Source organism: Lates calcarifer, linkage group LG12 (assembly GCF_001640805.2).
Source record: "Lates calcarifer isolate ASB-BC8 linkage group LG12, TLL_Latcal_v3, whole genome shotgun sequence".
Classification (NCBI taxonomy): domain Eukaryota; kingdom Metazoa; phylum Chordata; class Actinopteri; family Centropomidae; genus Lates; species Lates calcarifer.
Window position 1 is genome coordinate 23954649 of NC_066844.1, and position 20129 is coordinate 23974777.

The 20129-nt window shown below is 40.1% G+C and overlaps 1 protein-coding gene across 1 annotated transcript; it reads right to left on the reverse strand.

The window, feature by feature from the left end:
• Positions 1–4218: 4218 nt before the first annotated feature.
• frs3 (fibroblast growth factor receptor substrate 3) lies at positions 4219–19974 on the reverse strand. Its single transcript, XM_018685768.2, has 7 exons — positions 17748–19974; positions 15739–15864; positions 15539–15627; positions 15259–15445; positions 14034–14195; positions 11768–11889; positions 4219–11687 (listed from the first exon to the last, which is right to left on the reverse strand). The coding sequence occupies exons 3-7, from the start codon at positions 15602–15604 to the stop codon at positions 10365–10367; spliced, it is 1860 nt and encodes a 619-aa protein (XP_018541284.1). The 5' UTR covers positions 15605–15627; positions 15739–15864; positions 17748–19974; the 3' UTR covers positions 4219–10364.
• Positions 19975–20129: the final 155 nt, after the last annotated feature.

Sequence of the window (20129 nt, forward strand, 5' to 3'; positions counted from 1 at the left end):
GGGAGCAGCTTGAGTCACTGAGATTAGCACAGTTGCTAACAACTAAACCAAATCAGCTGAGCCGTCTCTGCTATGTCAGTGGCTGAAAACAGGCTTCACTTATCTGCCAATTGGGAATTTGTAGCTTTAGGTCATAAATCTTGCAAACAACACCAGGGACTATTTCTGTATACACACAGTCATGTGATGCAAACTACTTAACCTACATGTCTGGATAGATGTATTTTATGTGCTCATTTTGTCTGCACTCATGTTTACACTGTGTGACATCTCATTATTGTCAAACAGTCTCAAGAAAGTGCAGTTTAATCAGATGCATCTGCAGCTCTTACTGCTGTCTGCTGTACCGTTGTTGCTTTCTGTTTCTTTCTGTACCACTGTAGTACTACTGCTCAGTTTATTTTTAGTTTTTATGTGTTTCTGACTTCCTTCTTTTAGTTTTTACAGTCATCAACTTTATTGTACCTCTCCTGCTACTGTGCTAATGAATGCATCTATTCAACTATTTTATTTCCAAAAGATAAATAACTATATAACTAACGCAACAACACCTGCAATAACTACTACTGTATACAGATTTGCAAAACATCTTATCATATTACAAAATAAACTTTAAGCTTGTGCTACTCACCGAGTCTGATGATCAATCTGAATTAACTGAAGGAAGAGCCTCCACATTGAGTGAGAGAGTCCCGCCTCATAACTTATGCCTAATTAACAAAGCTCTCTCTTCAGTGACACCATCAGCACAAATATCATTTCTTGGCCAACGTGGCTAAACAAGGGTCTTGTTGTGGAGAAGCACAAAATCAACCAGTTCAGGTAAAACATGTCTTAGGATGTCTGCTCAACAGACATCCTAAGCGGGCAGGCCCAGCCTGAAATACAGGTTTTGTATTGATACCAGTGTCCAATTACAAGCCAAGTCCATTTTTATTTCTATAGCACCAATTCACAGCAAAAGTTATCCTGAGGCACTGTACATATATATACATACAGAGAGAGACCCAACAAATCCCACCATGAGCAAGCACTAGGCGACAGTGGCAAGGAAAAACTTTTAAGAGGCAGAAACCTCGAGCAGAACCGGACTCAGGGTGGGCAGTTGGGTTTAGACAGAGAGAGGGGGGTACAGGGGTGTGGGGTAAGAGAAAGACAACATTGCAAATACACAGTCTACAGACATAGTGGTCTAAAAATATAAGAAATAATAATAATAATAATAATAATAATAATATTGACAGAATAGTGAAACATTAATAGTAATAACACCACCACTAACACTAATAAAATTGGTTGAGCTGGATCGTGGGAGCAGCAGGAGACTCTACAGCTCCAGAAGCAGACACCTGCAGTAAGAGATAGTAGAAGAAAGAGAGAGAGAGAGAGAGAGAGAGAAGCACAGCCTGGGCAAAAGTCTGATCTAGCATGAATAGGAAGCCAATGAAGGGAGACTAAAACCAGAGTAATGTGGTAAACTTTCTTGACTTAGTTAGCATTCTAGCTGCAGCATTCTGAACCATGTGTAGACTTTTAGTGCTAGCACGTGGTAGGCCTGAAAATAAAACGTTACAATAATCAAGTCTAGAGGAAACAAAAGAACTAAAATTTCAGAATCAGCCACGGAAAGAAAAGACAGAATCCTAGCTATATTATGTAGGTGAAAAAGGCTGTATTTGTAATGTCTTTAAAGTGCTGATCAAAGGAAAGAGCAGGATCAAATGTGACACCCAGATTCTTGGCTGTCATACTTTGAGAAATCACACAGTTGTCAAGGGATATAGTTACTAGTTATAGCTTTTCACTGAGGACAAACAGACCTCTAGTTCCCTAATTTGAGAGACATTGTCAGCCTTTATAGGCACATACAGCTGGGTGTCATCAGCATAACAGTGAAAATTAATTCCATGACTGAATAATTTGGCCAAGAGGAGAACTATAAAGAGAGAAAAGCAGGGGGCCTAGAACAAAACCCTGGGGTACTCCATATTTCACATCAGAGAAGGCTGATATGGTGTTCTTACAAGAGACACACTGAGTTCTGTTCTGTGTGTCACTTTCTTTCACTTCTGGGCTCACAGAGACATAAAATGACCTCCAACACTGGAAATAGCGAATGGTACCCAATGGTCACCAGACCTCTAGTGAACTCTGCCTTTGAACTATTTTGGGTTGTAAACAGGGGTTGGTAGTTACTGTGATGAAACAGAATCTACAGCTTTCTTTATGTTCTTTGGCCTCTTGAACTCTTTGTTTAAAGTTACAATAAGTTACTTATCTACACATCCAGCAGTTACAGAGCAACATTAGCATATTTTCCTCTGTGTAGCCACCTGGTGAGCATAAGTCCAGGATTTACTCTCTCTCTGTTTTTGGTCTCTTAACAACCCCCTGAGGGAAAAACCTGGCTCTGTGGCTGCCAAATGCTGCACTGTGCTCAGCAGCTGGTGTGTGTGTGTGTGCTTGGTGTTTGGTGCTGAGCAGGTAGTGAACAGAGGCTTTTTAGAGTTTCTCTGAAAACAGCTGCCTGCTGCAGCCAAAACGGAGCAGAGCTGAAACTCGCTGTAAAGCAGATTCAGATGATAATTCTCTGTGGTTTCATCACCACGAGTGACCTGTTAAGGGGTCGTTTTGCACAATGCAGTTATAAAATATTAATTATCACAGCTTTAAGCACCCAAAAATACACCATTAGATGCTGACTTAAGATTTTAAAAATGCATTGCACAGCTACTTTATAATAGTAATTTGCTGATGATTTTTTTTTTGGCTCAGTAATCATGGACTCAATGCATGCAGGGATTTTACCTCAGAAATCACAAGGCATATAAACACCATACTTGCTGGATGGGAGCCATCAACACTGCACTGCAAATCAACCGTAACCTCATTTTTTCCCCCCTTCCTATAAATGTCACAACTTCCTGTCACACGCCTGCACACATGTGAAAAACCCCGGCTGGTTTTTGCACGGTGAAGCAGCAGCTGAACTGTTTGTAGTGAAAACTCTACTGGGAGACTGGAAATTTAAGGTGATCATATTTCAGGGGGGGCTCAGGCAGAAATCCAACACTCAAATGACAGACTGCAGCACGAGTTTCATGACGACATGTACAGGTATTGTCTATCTACCTGTGTTCTGTTACAACAAAATGAATTATTGAGAGTTTCAGTTATGTTAAAACCCTCCAGACTTAACATTACTGACGCCAAGTAGAGTAGAAACAATAAAAGCTCTGCTTTATTTGTGAGGCTCCTCTTTTGATACAATAATTTAATAACCATAAAACAAGACAGACATACGAACACAAGACAAGACAGCTACTATTTAAGGCATATATTTACACTTTGCTGTAAATCTCTAGAGCTAACAAGGACCATGCTCTCTGTACATAAAATTATTCAAATTGTTTACACACAGGCAAACACTAAGTACATGCTCAAAAGAAGTTAATATTCAGCTGCAAAAACAACTGTTGAGTAAAATCACGATTTAATTTCTGGTTTAAGCAAAAAATGGGAAACATGATTATGTCCACTTGGATAAGTAATTAATCCTGGGCAGGTTGTTGAGCTGCAGACAGCTGTACATGTTCTCAACAAGAAGGCAATCTGACTTTGAATGGTGTTCACATGTTTAACATTTCTCTCCTCTGGGGCATACAGACATCCTTCACACAGCGCAGTGTTTTTTTTTTACTCAGCTGCTGGGCCAGAGGATGTATGGTTATCCACAAAAAAAAGTTTGAGTATTGTATTACACACATTTTAATCAGGCCTGATGTCTTCAATGTTTCCTCAGAAAATAATAAATGCACCAGAGCAAACAAAGGCATTTCACCTCCAGGAGTGATCAGGTTTGATCATCGACAGCCCAAAAAAGGTTTGGTGTTCACTGTGTAAGCTGTGTTGAGACCTGACACATTTTCTTTCTCTCTTAAAAAAAGTTACTTGTTTTTTTTTTTTTTTTTAGATCTTGTACTGTTCAGATTGTTGAGCAGCCTGTTCTGGTATATTTTATAAAAATATTCTAGGAATACCTTAAAAAATATCTTGTAAATGCTGTAATGTTAAAAATTTTACATGAACTGAGGAGGCACATGATCCTGGAGGCGGGAAAATAAAGCTTTGTTTGCTTGAATGCATTTATTGATTCAGAGACATTAAAGGTTTGACTTAAAGAAAAGGAAAATAGACACTGTTTAGTGCGCAGTAAGATATTTTCATAGCTTCATTTTAATATTAGAATTACATTTACTTTTACATTTTGCACAAATCCACACTCTATAATTGATAAAATTCAGGGTAAAATTCACCAAATGTCAGGCTCACTTTGTTTTTTGGGATGAAGAGGAGGTCAGATAACATACAACGCATCTCTGTGTGGAATGATTTAAGAATGAAAATGACCCAAATGTTTTTTTTTTCTTCTTTTTGACAGTCCAACAAATGAAGCAAATCAGCTTTTTATATTCACCTCTAATGGCAGCATGATAAGACCCTCACTGCATACTCATTTTAAAAGCCATGGATGGACACAGAAACATACAACAAATATTTGAATAAACTTTTTCAAACCAAGACAAAAAACATAAAGAAGTCCCCCTAACCCCCACCTGCCCCAGCTCCTCTTTCAGCAAAAATATTTAGCATGGTTAAAACCTCCGGCTGTGCATTCATATCACAAGTAGAGTCTACAACAGCAGTGAGTCACTTGAGTCTCACTCGGTGAGTCAGAGAGTACCTGCAGTTCCTCGTAGGTCCCGAGTTTTTGTCATGCTCAAGCATATTTGGCACTCATTCGATTCATAAATTGATATAATAGTCACAAAGTTAAGACCAATGCAACCTGTTATGTAAATACACAAATCTGTCACAAAAATGTACAGCTCAGACCCGTACATGTACATCACCCTCTGGTGGCGATCACACTCTCGTACCAGACAAAAACAAACCAGATTTAGGAAAATAAAAATAAAATACACAATAAGAAGAGATATTACAGTTTTCTGATATTTTCAGTATTTTGACAGAGATCTATCTTGTAGCATGAACAGGAAGTTGAGGTTTTACAATATGTCATTTAGATGTGAGATCTTTTTTTTTTCGAAAATGATGTACAAAATCACCAAAGAGATGACGATGATGATAAAAACCACTGATGAAGATGATGTGTAGCACTATGGTGCAACCTGCCTTTCTTTCTGCTCTTACAATATTCTTGAAATCTTGACATACGTGTGTATTACACTTGTGTTTTTTTTTTCTTTGTTTTGTAAACTGGAAAAGCACACAAAAAACAGAAATCTCTGAAAGGAGGTTTATTTCCACATTCTTCAGCACTATGAGAAGAAATGGCAGCTGATGAGAGATCAGATAGTCATGGAGTGCACCAGAGCCACATGGCATTAAAATGACAAACACACGGTCTTTACTCATAATTAACATTATATGCTACAGAACATACGAGTCATGATTCAACACCTTTTCAGTCACATTGAATTTGGCTGTTTCACTGCATCTCCTGAACCACTGAGCAGATTATTATAGGTTATATTCTGTCTAATGTAACAAGTCATGATTCATTCAAATTTGAGGTCTATAACTTAAAGGACTAGTTCAAATTTGGGAAGTACACATATTGGCAATTCTAACTGGAAGTTACCTGAAAAATTGATGCTACTCATCTCTGTACTCTAAATATGAGGCAACAGCCAGGACAGGGTTAGCTTAGCTTGCTAGTTAGCATAAAGACTGGAAAAAGGGGTTAACAGCTCTGTTTGAATATAAAAAAAATCTGTCTACTAGCACCTCTAATGCTCACAAACTAACACATTATGTCTCGTTTGTTGAACCTTTTGACAGTCAGTCAAATGTTGACACTGACATTTTGTTGTTTTATGGTTTTTTTTTTTCTTGGCCTGAAGCAGTGACCTCTTGGAGTCTCTACTCGTTGCCTGGCAACTGCTGGACAGAGCCACACAAGCGGTTTCCAGTGTTTATGCTAAGCTAAGCTAACTGTCCTCTGTTAGTATCTTCATGTTTACATACTAAATCTAAGTGTATTTCCCAAAACATTCCTTCAACAGACATCACTTTTAAATACAGTTTCCTATAAAACAATCAAAAGTTGGCACAACTTGAAGTATGAAACCACTTTGACTAAAGCTCCTTTTAGCTTCATCAGCCTTTCAACAAGCAGTGACTTTTTCTTTTTTTTTTTTGAACAACAGGCCATCCTCATAAACAGCAGTGACAATGTTTACCAGCTTGAATATGAAAGGCACAGTGAGAAATTTCTTTAAATGGACTTTAAGATACGTGTTCATGTTTGCACAGTAAACACAGAGCAAGCCCTTTAGTTAAACAACCCATTCAATAAATTCAGTTTGGGGAACTTAGCGACAGGAGTTGTTATCTTGACTTCTGACTCCTTGCCCTGCAGATTACACCAGCAGAACTAATCACACCCGCGATAGGCGCTTAACGATCTCACAGACACCTGTGTGAATCACGCCCCGAGCATAAACAAAGAGGGTTGTGAAAATGAAATGCTTGAGATAGTATCAACATGGAGCAAGTCACAGTCAGTGATGGAGGTGGGAGCTGCACTTCATTTGAACTCAGGGTGCAGTGAGATCACATGAGAGGTTTTAGATCTGAAAAACAATTACTTAACATACCTATTTATTTTGAATATTAATCAGTAAACACAGGAGTATGTGGTAATGATGCTGTAATCACTGTTTACTGGTTCGGGTGGTGGTGAGGTTACTGCGTTATAACAAAGATAGTTGACACATTTAAACATGGATTTTTTTGTTTTTGTTTTGTTTTTTTTAAATGACCATAAAACCACACATAACAATATTCTGAGAAATTAGATGAACCACTTGCTGATTCCTGTATGAAACATCGCCACTGGTTTGAAAAGTTTAATACAATAAAGTTTAATTTAAGTACTGGCAATGGTCACCTACTGTATGGCACTGTTAATGTGAGTTTAAGCAAACACAGTGTCTGACAATCAAGAAAACAGGCATCTTTTTTTTTTTTTTTTACTTTCATAGCTAAAATCGCACTATGAAGGTTGAAAAGAAAACATCATACCTGAAATAATAATAATAATAAGACTGCTGATTCACAGAAGAACAGGCGATTAAATACATTAAGCCCACAGCTCTATAGACTACTATTTAAATTTCACACTTCACACGTTGGTCTGATTTCGATCGACAAAACAATAATTTACCTATTATTGCAAAAATGTAAACATCCCTCCAATGTCTCTTGACAATATCTTTGCAAATACAATTAAAAATGTCAGTATTGGGACGAGCTAAGAGTTGGCTTAGACATTTTTAAAAATCTCATTTCAAAGTATGACGCTCAGGCAAAAATACAAACTATCAGCTTTTGATTTAGGGTTATTCAAGGCTTCTATGTTGGGAATGTTGATCAGAGGCTAGACTAAACCCATTTCTCCTTTTTTCACATTACTTATACTAACGTATCAGTAGCACTGAAATCATTACTTAATTAACTGATCAAATAAAATTGCCAAAAATCTGTTTATTTGTGATGAATTTCTTGCTTTTCTCTGTTTTTACGTCACTGTAAACTGAACATTTTTGGGTTTTGGTTGGAAAAAACAAGCATTTTAAAGATGAAACATATGAGTCATTATCAAGGAAAAACACCAAATATTTGTTGATTCCAGATTCTCAAATGTGAGGATTTGCTGGGTTTGTTTGTATTATATAATTATAAATCAAATATCTTCAAACTATTTGGCTGATCATCAAGAAAAAATGCAAAACATTCATGATTTCTGTCTTCTGAGATGAGAAAATGTCTGTTGTTTATCGTCATGAATGAAATATGGTTTAGGTTATGGGCTGTTCCTCTAACATTTTTTTTTAACAAGAGAAATCTTGTTTTGTGGACACGGCTCTGTTAGAAAATGGGGATGTGAGCACCAATCACATAGCCTAGGCTGTTCTTTTTCCCTTGCACAAACAAATTTAAAAGGTCAGAGGTCATCAATTTAGCTTTGTATTTCAGTCAATATGCACTTTAGCTCATGTTAACACAGAAGCAGAAAAACCCTCTTCATCAGAAGTTGAGAATTTGTATTTGTGTCATATATTCATCTCTTGAACGTTTGGTTAAAAAGAAAAAAATCAACTTCAGCTAAATGCCACAATACATCTGCATCTGAAGGCCTATACACGTGTATAAATCTAAAACATTTTGGCCTTCGTCCATCGGCTGAAAATATCAACTTGATATGAGCGCTCAACAAAAAGATGACAGCATCAGTGGGGCCTGTGCTTCTGTTACCTCTCCTACCAGACAGCCGGTTTGTCAGGAAAACAATCTCAGTGAAATTTAATTTGAGCCAAATGAAACATTCTCTGAAATGGTACATTTCTACTGTTCAGAAGAAAAAAAAAATTCTCAGAATCTCAGAAGAACACAACAATGCTACTTCTATTAACAATATGATAAAAGATCTGACATCGCGTTAAGTTTTCATTTTGACAAGTACCTGTAGCTTACATGGGCTACTGTTAGTATGTACACGTAGCAGCATAAAACCACCCTAACTGTGATTATCAGACTACAAGATTACCATTCTTATATCTCCCTCCATAATGGCTGTCGATGCAGATGAGGTGGAATGTGCAGTGTTTATTATTTTAATTTCTCCCATCCTTAAAAAGTTGGATTCAGATATATTTTGTATCTCGACCGCTATCACCTTAGACCTTTCTGTCCTATGAATCCTAATGGCACGTTTGATTTTACTCATCATACAGTTTGCAATTAAGTTTTGGCACTTAAAATATAAATCTCTTTTTAAAATAGAATTACGTACAGTTATAACAGTAATACACCAGTGTCCAGTGATAATTTGAGGTGAAACTTTGGTCTCCATATTACCAACTGGATTACAAAACGCTGGTCGTCACATGGAAAAACAGAATTATTACAAAAAAAAAGAATGAATAAATAAATAATGAAATAAATAAATAAATATCTGACTAAGGAGGTTGATAAAGCCTCACAAAAATCTTGACTGCATGACTTTGCAACGTACTTGATTACCCTTTAAAAACAGACCACTCACACCTGATAAGTGACAAATTATAGATTCAGCACATTTTATGTGAGGTTATAGCTTAATGCCACTATTTGAGGTTATTGATGTCTCCATCAAAACATTGAAATAAACCCTATCTACATGTCCGTGAAGTATTTGGCCTCCTGCTTTTGGTAAAAGGACACAGTCGAACCTGCGGCTCCAGCAGAGAGAGAGCGGTGACAAGAGAGCGTTTTTTTTCTTTCCTTTTTTTTTTTTCAGTGGCCCAGGGTCAAAAAGTGCAACGTGACAAGCGTAAACCGCTGCAGACCTCCTGCGGGTCTGGGATGATGCGCAGGGGAGGTGTGATCGAAGGTGATATGCTACTTTTTCATTTTGCTGCATGTGGATAGGAGGGAGCCGAAGCCCGTTTAATCCATGTGTGCTACTTTTTTTTTTTAAACCATCATTCAGTTGAAGTCTAATTCTCCAAATATATCACCATCTATTTTATTCCTTTTTTCAACTTGAATTGGACGATACTGTTCCTAAAATATGATAAAATACAATTCCATAGGATTGTGTGCAAAATGCTCTATAGACATATAGTAACAAAGAATGGTCTCTTCTACCAGCCACAACATTAGACTTAGGTGCTTGTGATGAGGTATGAATATTGGCCAGTATCTTGGAGGAACCATTAACCTTCCTGTATGCCAACAACTCCTCTAAGCCTTCTGTGATGAGGGTCACATTTCTGACTCTCAGAGTGTTTAAATAAAGAAAACCACATGGATGTAGTGTAACTAAATGATAGGAACAATAATATTTGTGAGTGGAGATGGGTTTACGAATTCAAATTTGCTCATACAGAATGGCAATGAATACTTCCACTGAAAACAGAGGTCTCTGCTCTAAGTCATGGCTAAGCATAAAATCATACATGTTTGATTTTCTTGTGTATGTATGATTTTATGCTTATATATAAATATCCATATATCCAGCAAACAGTATTTGCAGTAAAAACTGCAGATTTCTCGAGAGAGCTTCACACCACACATCTAATAAATAACACAGAATAAAATGGCAAATTCTCCTCAGAGATTTCTTATTTCCTTTTATATGCACAGATAGGTTTCAGTAAGTTTCTAATTAGGTACCTGTACTGTATTAGTCAGCCCGACAGTTGAATGGATGGATGACAGTGAAGGGTCCAGTGTGCTAAGATGAGGATAAGCCTTCATCTGTCTTCATCGTTCCTCTTCAGTTTGAACATCGTTTACAGAGGCAGGTCTGTGCTGTTGTGGCGAGTCTTTCTGGAAGTCCCATCATCCCTGGGCAGAGCTTTCTGCAGGTTGGACATGGCAGCGGTCTTCTTTAGGTCAATGACTGCGTAGCACTCGCTGCGCCGGGGTGCCTGCGGGCCACATTTTTTGGGTGGTAGGCGCTGGTGCTGTGGCTGGTTCTGGGCACCCCCGCCGCTGAGGGCTTGGCAGGGAGGTTCTCCCTCTAGGTCCACCTGGATGTAATTCAGCTGCCGCGACGGAGGCATGTGGCTGTGCTCACAGCCCCCAACCCCTGACCTCGATCGTCTGCCGAAATCAAAGCTAAATATTCGTCCCCCTCTGTCTGGCTGACATGGCCGTGGGTGCGGGGGGCAGGCGTGTCGGAGCCGGGGCGGCTGGACCTGCTCTGTGTTGACATAGTTCTGCAGGGCATCTCTGTGGATGCCCCGGCCGTCCTGGTGGTACCCATTAGGCGTCCCAGGACCCTCTGAGAACTCATACTCATCAAAGTCTTCCTCTTCTTCTTCATATTCGTCCTCATCCTGCTCATCGTCTTCCTCCTCCTGTTCATCGTCCCGCTGCAGAGCACTGTACTCCCACACGGGGGGCAGAGAGGGCAGGTTCTCGTAGTTGAGCAGAGCTGTCCGACGGTGACCTCCGCCCATGCCCCTCTCGCAGGCGTAGCCCTGCGGGGGCAGAGACGAGGGGCCGTGGGCATGCGGGTGCAAGAGGGAGTGGGAGTGACTGTCCCCGGTGCTGCTGCTGCTGCTCGAGCCCACAGACTGCGACACGCTGCTGGGACTCAGCCGCTGCTTGCGGCCGCTCCTCAGGCCGTTGATGTTCTCATAGGTGAGCTCGCCGCTCTGGCAGCCGTCCGGGTGCTCATGGCCCGGGTGGCGGTGCGCATGGTGATGGAAATGGTGATAGGAGTGAGAGTTGCACAGGTGCATAGAGGGCTCGTCTCCTTCCGTCTCTGAGCCTGTTGCACCCTCTACTGGCTGAAGGTTGTGAGGATTGTGCCCATGTCTCTCCCTCTCTCTCTCCCTCTCTCTCTCCAGCAGATGGCGCTGTGCTGGAGTGGGGCCCAGCATGAATTTGACCTCCTGCGATGACGGCTGTAAGAACACCTGAGGATCTTTATGCTCCTCGAGAGGACAGCACCGCAGGTTGGACTGCGGGTTCCCTTGGCCCCCGACGGGCATGGCTCCCCGTGTTGTTTCGGGGAAAGTGCTGGGCCGCACCTCAGGTAGGGAGTGCACACAGTGACGCATAGAGAGATCCCCCTCCATGCTAACAGTATTTACATAAGTGTGGGTCTGTTGGGAAAAATATAAACAGGTCAAACTGTGAACTAGCACAGACACTGTGAGCTATGAAGTACATGGATAGGTTTTACCTGGTCCTCCAAACCCATGAGGCTATGTCCATGATCATCAGCAAGAGAGGGCTGGGAGGAGTCGCCTCTGACCGGATAACCAGGGTATCCATTGGGAAAAGCCTGGACAGGGAACGCTGGAGCTACAAACACAGTTATGAGACAATATAAAGACACAGACAAAGAACTTCACGGAGGCCATTATCATCAGGTGGAGTACTGATTCAGTGAGCTCAACATGAGCAAACACGAGACACTGATCTCTCTGGAAAGTTAATGTTTTAAAAAGGGGCATTAAGAAGCTACTGTAAATGTATTTTGTTTTCAGTTTTTGAGCTCAATCTTATAATTTTCTGATATGTAATTCAAATGTTTTTGGTTTATAACTAATGCCAAAAACTGACTTTGTTCAAAAGATTTAGCAGAAGTACCTGTGTATATCAAAATATAGCAATTTACCATGTTTCATTCCCCTTAATGTTTTCTTGAGTATATCTGAAGTTACAGGAGTCATTCATTCATTAACAAAGTCTCTCAGTTTAAGTGCTAGCTAACCTCTGGACTGAAAAATACCAGCATTAATAATAATGATTATGACTTCTGAGGAAACAAAATTCACTCATTTTTTCAGAACTCATGTAATATTAAATAACATCAGTAAGTGTTCACCCACTCTACTTTATTTGGGCTAAAAATTACGGGACGAATCACACCAGTATTTCTCAACCTAAGGGGTTTTCTTGTCAGTGGATTTTGAGACAAATCGTTTCAAAGAGAATTTAAATCACAAAAACAAAAGTAGAATTTTACAATGTGCTGCAAAAATATTTTCTTCTCACTGCAGCAGAACACTTTGTACACAGAAAAGACTCCTTGATAAACATACAGAAAGAAAAGGCTTAGCACAAGTTTCTGTCTCTGTTTTTTGTCTGTAAGCAGCACTAATGTCAACAAGAATATGACCCCACACCAAGGCAACTCGTTGAAGAGCAGTGCTGCATTCACAACGATCAGTAATCCAGAACTACAGAAGATCCAATGAAAACAGTGCTGCCTGCCAACACTGACCTGAGCCGGCTGTCAACAGGAGAATATAGAGCTATTTACTAACATCAGTGATGTTCTCTAACATTTTGCTTGAAAGATATAAAAACTGTTTCAGCCAGACAATATGCTATAATGCAACTTTATACACAAGGCTATAAGAACATCCTCCCTTTATGTAACAAAACATCTACACAGAAAGTCATAGTTTTTTCTCTGACTGCTTAAGTGCAACATGAGATGAGGTGTCAGTGCCACAGTGGAGGTGTCACTCATTTACTGTGTTTAAACCTACAACAGCTGATTTGTTTGGACACTTGGGGGCAGCAGAAACAAGTTGTGAACACAATAGTGACAAATGTGAAGCTGATACTTGTTAGCTGATTGTTGCTTATTTATACATCCAGAAGTTACAGAGCATCATCTTTGATTTGGAGTCATGTTTCTGGCCACCTCACTCTCTTCTGGCTCTGTTTTTTTTGTCTCTGCCAACTCCAGTGGGAAATATCTTTATAGCTTTAGGCTATCTTACAGCTGTGGCTGAAACCGATGCTGTGGAGATCAGGGAGAGTGAACCTCAACGGTAATGTTGTGAGCTGGAAAATCAAAACAATGGGCTGAAACTTGCTATAAAAGCAGCTGATGGGAGCTGCAGATTCAGATAGATTCATCACTATGAGGAAGCTCTTTCACACAGTCACAATCAGTGTTAAACAACATTGTCATTTGATACACTGTCGTTATAAGAACAAAGAAACATGATAAAAATTCCAATTAATATTTTGCCATGTGACTTGAGCTCATCAAATTATGTCTTAGGCTAAAATCCTTAAAAGAATTGCAGATTTACAGACAATTTAAAATTTTGCACTTTCTCAGATTCAACTAGAATTCATTTAGGACTATGAGGACTATGAGCTGCAATATCTCAATATAATAATTTTGTCGCAGCACAGCCATAAAAAGAGCCATCTGATGACAACAGTAACTTGTCACCCAACCCTAACCAGCTGTATGAAGTGGATGTCTGTAGCTGCAGGCTGATGTTCTGAGGCTCCCCCTTCACCCTGGTGTTATTTGGATACCTTTGTATCTCTGACTCAGTCTAACCTGTGTCTATTAATAGCTTAGATATTCTGCTAAATTTACTGCTGCACTGCTGCATGCAAGTTCCACAATTAATCTCAAATCGAGTGTATAATTAGCAGGACTCCACTTGTGTTTGTGTGGTTGTGTGACTCACTGTTGGGAGTCTGTGGCGTGCGAGACATGTCCATCTCTGGCGTGTGACCACTGCGACTCATCATCATCGACTCTTCCACCACGTTGATGCTGTTACATTGCATCAGCTCCTGGAGCAAATTGAAGATCTCCTCTGCCCGGGAGCACTTGAATGCAAAGATTCCTAACGAAAAGAGCAAAATAACAACAGTGTTAGAGTCCGATCAGTCATCAATAACACAATAAAAACACATGGTTGAAGGATAGATGGTTATATTAACACACAACATATCAATAAATGGTCAAATGACAACTTGGCTTTAGGTTTACATAGTTATATATGACGTGAGACCGAGATAAGACTTCAGTGTTTGTTTCAAGATGAGAACTGTGTCAGATTAGGTGATCGCGGTCATAGATTGTTGCCATAACTTGGCGGACCATGAGTGTTCACAGCTTTTACAACTTGTGTGATGTGTAGACTGATTTTACTACTCCCAACAGCAATAACAACAATGGTTAATCAGTTTTATGAATGAAAGTGAACCTGGAGCCAGGCATCACTACTCTGCGATGAAGAAGAGCTTAACGCTTTTTCTTCCTGTTCAGTAAGATGAGGTGAGTGTACGTATGCGTGGTTGTGCACAGAGGCTGATGTCACACCAGCACACACTTCACAAAGTTAAAAGTTGTACGAGATTGCTGTGTGCTGCTGTGGGTCAATGCCACAAAACAAACTGTAGTAGATCAACACTGACGTCCTCGTGTTTTTGTTGGGACGTCATGATTATGTGCCGTCTTTCACTGTGACACACAACATGGGATAAAACAAACAACTGCTGTGCATCTAACTCATTTCCATACTGGACGCCCTGTATCTGCAGGGTTGGGCTGATATTGTGTAGTCTGAATTTGGCATAGGCCCTTTTTCACAGCAGACATTTTAACATGAATATTAATGATGGCTCTGTCCTGGTCAAGTGTCCCAGTAAAGCATGACAGTGAGACAGTGATATCAAGACTGAAACTGAAGCAGCTAAATGTTTTTAATTGCCTTTAATGCCTGTGCTTTTCCTAATCTGATGAGTCAAAATATCTCTAGTGAAAAAGCCCCAGTGAGCAACTCCATGGTTACAATGGAACATATAAATGTAAACATGAATAACACATGATAAACACACACACATGACCATCATGACTCTACAACAGTGTAACTGAACCAGAGAGACAGAGGCACATTTACTTACCCTGCCCAGTCTGACAGCGGCGACCACTCTCAAAAGAAAACAGGTTGGAGTCGTAGCCGTAGCGTCGCAGGCAGAGATACGGCCACCGGATGGCGTCTCTCTTGCGTGTGTGGAGAATGAGCTCGGTCTGTGTGAGCTCCATGATGCCAGAGCCCAGCTCGTTGCCCTCATCGTCCACATTGGTGACCTGGGACACAGAGGAAAAACATGAAGTGAAGGAAACAGTACATTACAATCACAAAACGAAAACAGAGAGCAATATGTATTTAGGATAATCAACCTTAAATTTGGTGAGATGGTTGTCTCGGATGGGGTCTCTGTACAGACAGCTCCAACAGCTCCCCATAGCTTCAGCAGGCCAGCTGAAACCTGCCACAGGTGAAGCAAACATCATCACCCACCGCCTTTAACAACATCAACAACTTAAAGCTGTTCATGCAACACAAACAAAACAGCACAGTCACACTTAAAACTTCTTACTCAGTCCAGGCCATCAGTGTAAAGGGATTCACGTCTCAATCCCAGGATCTTCTACTGGGCATCGGCGTCACAAGCCACTTAGTTTGTTGGACTGACATCTTCAAGAGAAGCAGGACGTTCTCCCCCCTGAAACCATGAACCACATTTAGGTTTACATAGAGAACGTCTCGCCTGCAGCCAGATATCACACGTAAATTCTGTTCATTTTAGCAGAAATAAAGGTTTGATTCAGGGCATTGTTGTGGCGTAGGGATTTAAGACGCTGAACCTGTTGCATGTTATCCCTCCTTCTCTCTCCTCTCATTTCCAGTCACCTCTCTACTAGCCACTGTCAAAATAAAGACAAAAATGTCCAAAGAAAAATAAAGATGGACTTAACAGGTAATATTCATCATAATGCCTATTACGTTTTTCTTTTTCTCTCACTTGACAGCAACAAAAAACAATGAATAATACAGTCAAAGTTTCAAAAGCCTATAACCGATTAAACATGAAACATTCTGACAATTTAGTGACAGTTACTAATAATAGATACCAGAGAATATCCTAACTATTAAAAGCAGAGATGCACCGATTGAACGCGTATCAGCACCAATACTGACTTTACTTAGCGGTTTAGATATCAGCTGTAGCGTAACCAATCCACACTAAACCCAGTTTCTTTGTTAATTTTATCTTAAAATTAACTGCTTCCACTGTCATTTATATTCTTTCATTCACAGTGGGTCTCAGTTTTTAGTACCACGTTACCTTCAAGTAAAATTATACCAATTGGAGCCGCAACAAATAGTCGATCAGTTGAGTACAGAAAATTAATCTGCAATTCTTCCAACGGATGAAAAATCATTCAAGTCATTTTTAAACAAACATTCTCTTGTTCCTGCTTCTCGAATGTAAGAATTAGCTCTGCTTTTCTTCATCATACATGACATTAAACTGAATATCTTTGATATGGTCGGACTAAACAAGGATGTAACCTTGGACCTTAGCAGATTGTGATGGGCATTTTCACTAAGACACACAATATAAACAGAAGGATTCATTAAGAAAACAAACAAATTGAACTTGGGGGATAAAGAGCACAGGTTTTACATCAGCACCCAAAGTTAAGGAAAAAGTTGCATCCTACTCAAAAGCTTTGAAAAGCAAGAAAGAACCTTTGCGTTGAGATCATTTTATCACACATCTCCCATGTACAATCACAGAAAAACCAAAGCAGAAACCCCAACACTACAATTTACTATAAGAATAATGTCATGAAAAAAGTACAGTGAGTTCCCTCTTCAGTTTTTTCTTTCCTGAAAATCCCAAACAAAAAGTTAACATGCTCCAGAAACACTGTATGGTTTCATCAAACACACAGAAACAATCTCACAAATGTGGCTGGAGCTCAGAGCTAAAATGTAACACCACACCACTGAACAGACAACATCACACGTCTGCACCTGTGACCATCATCCTGTGATTCCTGCTCACTTTGTCACCCTTCACACGGGCTTACAAACACGTTTCAGAGCAACACCGCCGCATTATATGTGCCCTAACCTGGGCCTCCACATCTGACAGGGAGATGCCAGGCTGGACTCCACACCACCAATTCAAACACAAACACACACACACACACACACACACACACACTCAGGGCTACCTTGAATCAGTGCGAGCAGGCTAAAAGAGCTAAGCTACATCACACACTTGTCACACAGCCAGTGATTGAATGGGCTTTCCTTCCATCTGAGCTATTTACAGCAGAAAAAGCACTGCCTTTGCTTTTTTTCCACTCAATTAACCGAAGCCGACGCAGAGCCCCCCCATCCCCAAAACAAGCCGACAGCGAGGCTTCATCTGCCCCCGTCAATGTGCACAGGCTCCGGCTCAGCCATGCTACCGTGAAACCCGCACACTGACACTAAAATGCACAACGACACGGTTCAATGAGCATTTGTTCTCGCTGGTGTGAGGATACAATAGCGGTGAGTGGAGAACGACAGCGATGGTTTGCTACTCACATGTCTGGCACGGATTTTTTTTATATTAGCCCTAATGCGAAATAAGCATTGAGACTGCGATTAGTTATCGGCTGCTGCTGCTGCTGCTGCTGCTGCTGGTGGTGGTGGTAGCGGGATGTGGCACTTGCACGACAGAGACGCGATTAATAGATGCAGAGAGAGCAGTAAAAAATGTTGTTATTTTTTTTTCTTCCTTTCCTTCCTCCTATTACGCCCCCCTACTGCAGCACGGGCCTCTGCCTGTATGACATTTCCCAAGCAGCTGGGGTGAGAGTTCACAGCCAGACAACGAGGCTGAGAGGGAGCGGCAAGAAGGTAAGAAACGCTGGAGGACCAGAGAGGAAAGGTGTGCCTGCCTGACGGACGGTGAGGAAAAAACCCCACCGAACTGAGAGGAAAGGGCATCACTACCTGGGAAGACACCGTGGATCTAAGGAAAATAATACATACAGAGTTTTTGTCTGTTTCAGACAATAACTATGACTTTTTATTTAATGCTTACATTCCCTCCACCCAGGCTGAGGCTAACCCTACCTGTTCTATATTATTTAATTAAGTTGAATATACAATTTAACTTTGTTCGTTCCTTCATCTTGTGACCCTGGTCTTGCATTAAAATCTAGTTTTAAGTCGTTCATTGTTCTAGTTTATATATAACTAATTTGTTGTGAGGTTGTGTTTGATCAAACTGTTTCAATTTTTCTGTGTTTCCAGTGATTAACACACAGAAAATGTAGCATTATCCAATTATAGAAGTACTGTAAAGCTGAAATCTGAAAGACTTTCAATATCAACACATCTGATAATTATTTTCTTTAATAATTAACTGATTGTTAAGTTGGAGAAATGCCTATCAATATTACCTGAAGCCCAACTGAACATGTTCATATCTCTTTTTCTGTCTGACAAACAGTCAAAACTATAAAGATGTTGATGTTGTTTACTGTCACAGAAAAAAACAGGAAAAAACAACAAATATTCACATTTGAGTGGCTGGTGGAATCTTTTTGTAAAAACTTCAACAGTTCATCAGTAAACCAATTTTTTGTAAGTTAATTTTCTGTCTGTCAACTAATCAATCAATCAATTTAATCATCTTTACAGAACCAGTTGGTTTCTGGGTGCCTGGAGGAATTGTTACGTTTTGTATTAATAATGTGAATATGCAAAGTAACCAGTGAGTAATGATGTAAAATAAATGTAGCGGAGCAGAGAGTGAGATACTTTCTTCTGAAATGTAGTGGAGTACAAGTATAAAGCAGCAGAAAACTGAATTACTCAACTAAAGGTCACAGAAGGTATAAAATTTGCAGCATAGATGGTTAAAAGATAAGGCAGGTGAAATTCTATATTTTTGTTACTATCAGCAGATCCAATAAAAAGGGACCAAAACAACCATGCATTAGTCCACCTCTCAGTACTTTACAAGTACACCAGCCTTTCTGTGGCTCTCAGTCCCAGATCCACCTGAAGACATACATCTTAAAAATGTGCCACAAATACATTGCTTCCTTTAAAGAAAAGGGTCTCAGTAATTTCATAAAACAGCTGGGCAGTTTACTTTTTAGCTAATTTTAATCATACAGGAGTATAAAGTACATTTTTGGGGACTATTTTAAGCTGCTGATTAATACACATTTAATGCTCCTCTAAGGATGGAGGATGTGATTGACTCAAAACACAATACAGTGCTCACATTCATTGTAAGTGAAGGAACATGACACCCAGTGTGACAGTGTGACTCAGTCGGCCCCTGGGCCAGAGTCTCTGTTATGAATTATTTTTATTATTATTAATTTCCTCTTGGAAAGACTCAGAAAAAGAAGCAATGTGTAACTACAAATAGATTAAAAAGACTGTAAAATGACTACAATGTGGCACAACCAAGCTGTAAAGAGACACAAAACAACCACAGAGACTCGCTTCTACATGTGAGCCCAGGGGCCCACTGTCTCATACTGTAATCCATCTATGGGCTCCCTGATGTGTTTTTAATACTCACTGAACAACAGCTAAAGTCAATAGCGAGATGGAGTTATGTACCGTTAAAGATAACTTGTGTATAGGATGATTCCTTGTTGGTCTTTAGTGTTTTGAAGACATTTTATGACACGTTTTATCCGGATTGAGCCTTTAACAGTCGCTAATGAACCTAAATATAGCTTGCCTTTACTTCCTTCTTGCATATTTTAGCCTTCCAAGAGGAGGGACGGGAGCTGGCGACGAGAAGGGGGTGGGAACTATCTTGATGGTTTTGTAATCTTTGTCGTCTCCTCACAAGTCACGTATCCAGCTCATGGATGCAGCTGTGTGCGTTTTGAAACCATCGAGGAAATACGAAACAACTGGCCAAACAGGAAGTGTTAGACTCTGGGTTTTTCG

Excerpts from the sequence above, each read along its gene's own strand:
- frs3 (XM_018685768.2), bottom strand. The coding sequence starts at position 15,604 with ATGGGGAGCTGTTGGAGCTGTCTGTACAGAGACCCCATCCGAGACAAC. Across the intron at positions 14,196-15,258 it reads CCGCTGTCAGACTGGGCAGG|GAATCTTTGCATTCAAGTGC; the intron begins GTAAGTAAATGT and ends TCTTTTCGTTAG. Across the intron at positions 11,890-14,033 it reads CACGCCACAGACTCCCAACA|CTCCAGCGTTCCCTGTCCAG; the intron begins GTGAGTCACACA and ends CTGTGTTTGTAG.